Source organism: Scylla paramamosain, chromosome 47, assembly GCF_035594125.1.
Source record: "Scylla paramamosain isolate STU-SP2022 chromosome 47, ASM3559412v1, whole genome shotgun sequence".
Taxonomy (NCBI): domain Eukaryota; kingdom Metazoa; phylum Arthropoda; class Malacostraca; order Decapoda; family Portunidae; genus Scylla; species Scylla paramamosain.
The window spans coordinates 635,001-637,500 of record NC_087197.1 but is presented as its reverse complement, the minus strand read 5'-3'; the positions used below and the strand labels follow the sequence as shown (position 1 = coordinate 637,500).

Below are 2,500 nucleotides of genomic sequence, written 5' to 3'. Positions count from 1 at the left end.
CCTTCCCCCCTGTGTCCCTGTGTACCTCAGGGTGTGTGGGACAGGGGAGGGTCATGACATTTAAACAAGCTCACTCACTGCGCAGACTGACACAAAAGACTTAGCGTATAGTTACAATTTATCATCACAATCCCTTTCTCTATCTTAAGTTCTGTTTAGCCTCAAGCCCTCTCGTGTGCTGGGAACCAAACAGCGGCCAGGTTTCATAAGGGTGTTAGATAGGAAGACCTGAAGAAAGACATGCTTGTACTGGCTGTGACTGTGGTGGTGAGGGCAGGTCAGGAGAGACGAGGAATGCTTGGGAAGGAAAGGAAGCTTGGGATGGTTCTACCCGGCTGGAGAGAGAGAGAGAGAGAGAGAGAGAGAGAGAGAGAGAGAGAGAGAGAGAGAAAGGCTTATGAATGTAGTGAAAGAGAACTTGCTTGTGATGGGAGTGACTGAAGAAGATTTAGGACTGAGTGACAGGAACAAAGCAAAGACCAACATTATCAGATGGTAAGGCAAAGAGCAAGGGATGAACAAGTAGTAGCGGAGTGTAGCGGGTTACAAGAGCAGTGAGTGTACCTGGTTGTGGCTTGGGACCAACTCCACTTACGGTTAATGTGCAGTGGCGGCCTCTGGGGTGGTTTTCCGATAAGCGGGATGTCCACCACTCTGTCAGCCTTTCCCCCCATGAAGCTCTCTGTCCTGTCTGTCCCCCTGTCTCCCCTGTACCGAAAACCTTGCCTTAAACTGCGATCTTTGTTGTTTTCCTTCTGTTTCCGTTCCTGTTTCAATGTCCTTGCTTCACCGTGTCTTTTTATTTTTGTTTTCTTCTCTTTCTTTCGTCTCTTTTTCAACCTTCCTGTCTTCCTTGTCTTCCTTATGCTGAAAACCCTTTGTCATCTTGCCTAATCTTTCCTTATCCTGTTTTTTTTTATGCTTTTTTTTAATTATTTCGTTCTTTTCAATCTGTCTACCTCCCTGTCTAGTCTTCCCAGCCTTTCCTGTACTGAATACCCTGCCTTTCCCTGCTTTCTCCTATGCTTCTCCCTGCCTCATCATACTAACCTTACCCTGTCTAACCCATCCTCACCTTTCCTTCCCTGACTGTACCTGACCCCCTGCCCTCACTCTTGTTTCCCCCTCCCTTCACTCTTGCCTCCATCTCTTCCCCCCAGCAAATCCAGACCCATTAGGTGATAAAAGTCGTAATAATAGCCACGACGAGAGAAAATGGGGACTGGTCTTAAGTGTGGAGTGGTCACCGGGGAGCGAAATGAGACCTCAGAGACTCATTGGTGGTGGCACGCGAGTTCCTTACAGAAAACGGAGGTCGGGAGGGTGCTGACTGACACGAGAGCATGCCAGGATCTGAACCTCACAAAAACAAGGGTTATTAGTCACGCAATAAGTCTGGTTTGGTTAGGTTAGGTTAGGTTTTGAGGGAATATACTGCGGTGAGGGTCTGGGAAGATGTGTGTGTGCGTGTGTGTGTGTGAAGAGGGACTGGCTAGTGTCCAGAGAGGGCGGTAGTAACACGTTCACCACCATCACTTCAAATGCCCGCCACCATCACCACCACCATCACTATCATTACGCCTACACCTTATCTACGTCACCATCTCGATAAAATATTTTTCTTTATTATTGTCAGCTCTATTTTTCTTCCCTTTCTCTCCCTTTTCAGAAAGTTTGGCTGGCATTGTTCTGGAGAGTGATAAGGACGACGAGAGAATGAAAAGTAAGTGGCGTGTATTACCGACGTTTGTTTGTATTTATGTGTCTGGACGGAAGCACGTGGGTCTGTTTGTTTACATGACGCAACGCCACGTGGGTTTGTTTACTTTCCTTCACGTGGGTTTTGTTTACATTTTGGTTTTGATCTTGTTGGTTCTGCTGCTTCTACTTCTTGTCTTCTACTTCTGCTGATACTGCTACTACTAGTTTCCCTTCTTCTGCTGCTGCTGCTACTGGTACCTTTGCTGTTTCTTCTTTGTCTACTACTACTACTACTACTACTACTACTACTACTACTACTACTACTACTACTACTACTATTTTTCTTCTTCTTTTTCTTCTCCATTTACTTCTGTTTTTGCTGTCCCTGCTACTACTACTACTACTACTACTACTACTACTACTACTACTACTATTTCTTCTCTCCATCTTTTATCTCTCTACACTGACTTCTCCATTCTGACCTCTCCTTTCCTCCATTTCCCCTCCTCTCTCCCTCATCCATCCACCCCTTCTCCCTCTCCCTCTCCCTCTCTCTCTCTCTCTCTCTCCTTCTCCCTCTCCCTCTCCCTCCCCTCCTAACACAACAAGGTGCCGTAACTCACACCATAAAGCGATCTTATCCACCTTCCTTCCTCCTCCTCTTCCTCCTCCTCCTCCTCCTCCTCCTCCTCCTCCTCCTCCTCCTCCTCCTCCTCCTCCTCCTCCTTCGTCTTCTCCTCCTCATGTCTACTTCTTTTCTCTCCGTTTCGTACACATTCCATTCTCTCTCTCTCTCTCT

At 47.0% G+C, this 2,500-nt stretch overlaps 1 protein-coding gene across 1 annotated transcript in view; it reads left to right on the top strand.

Moving 5' to 3' along the window:
• LOC135094878 (nuclear factor 1 X-type-like) overlaps positions 1-2,500 on the top strand; it is a 60,216-nt gene that overhangs the window by 30,918 nt on the left and 26,798 nt on the right. Inside the window, exon 5 of the mRNA XM_063995353.1 lies at positions 1,670-1,723. Coding sequence (XP_063851423.1) covers positions 1,670-1,723 — 54 coding nt within the window. The remainder of the gene's footprint in view (positions 1-1,669; positions 1,724-2,500) is intronic.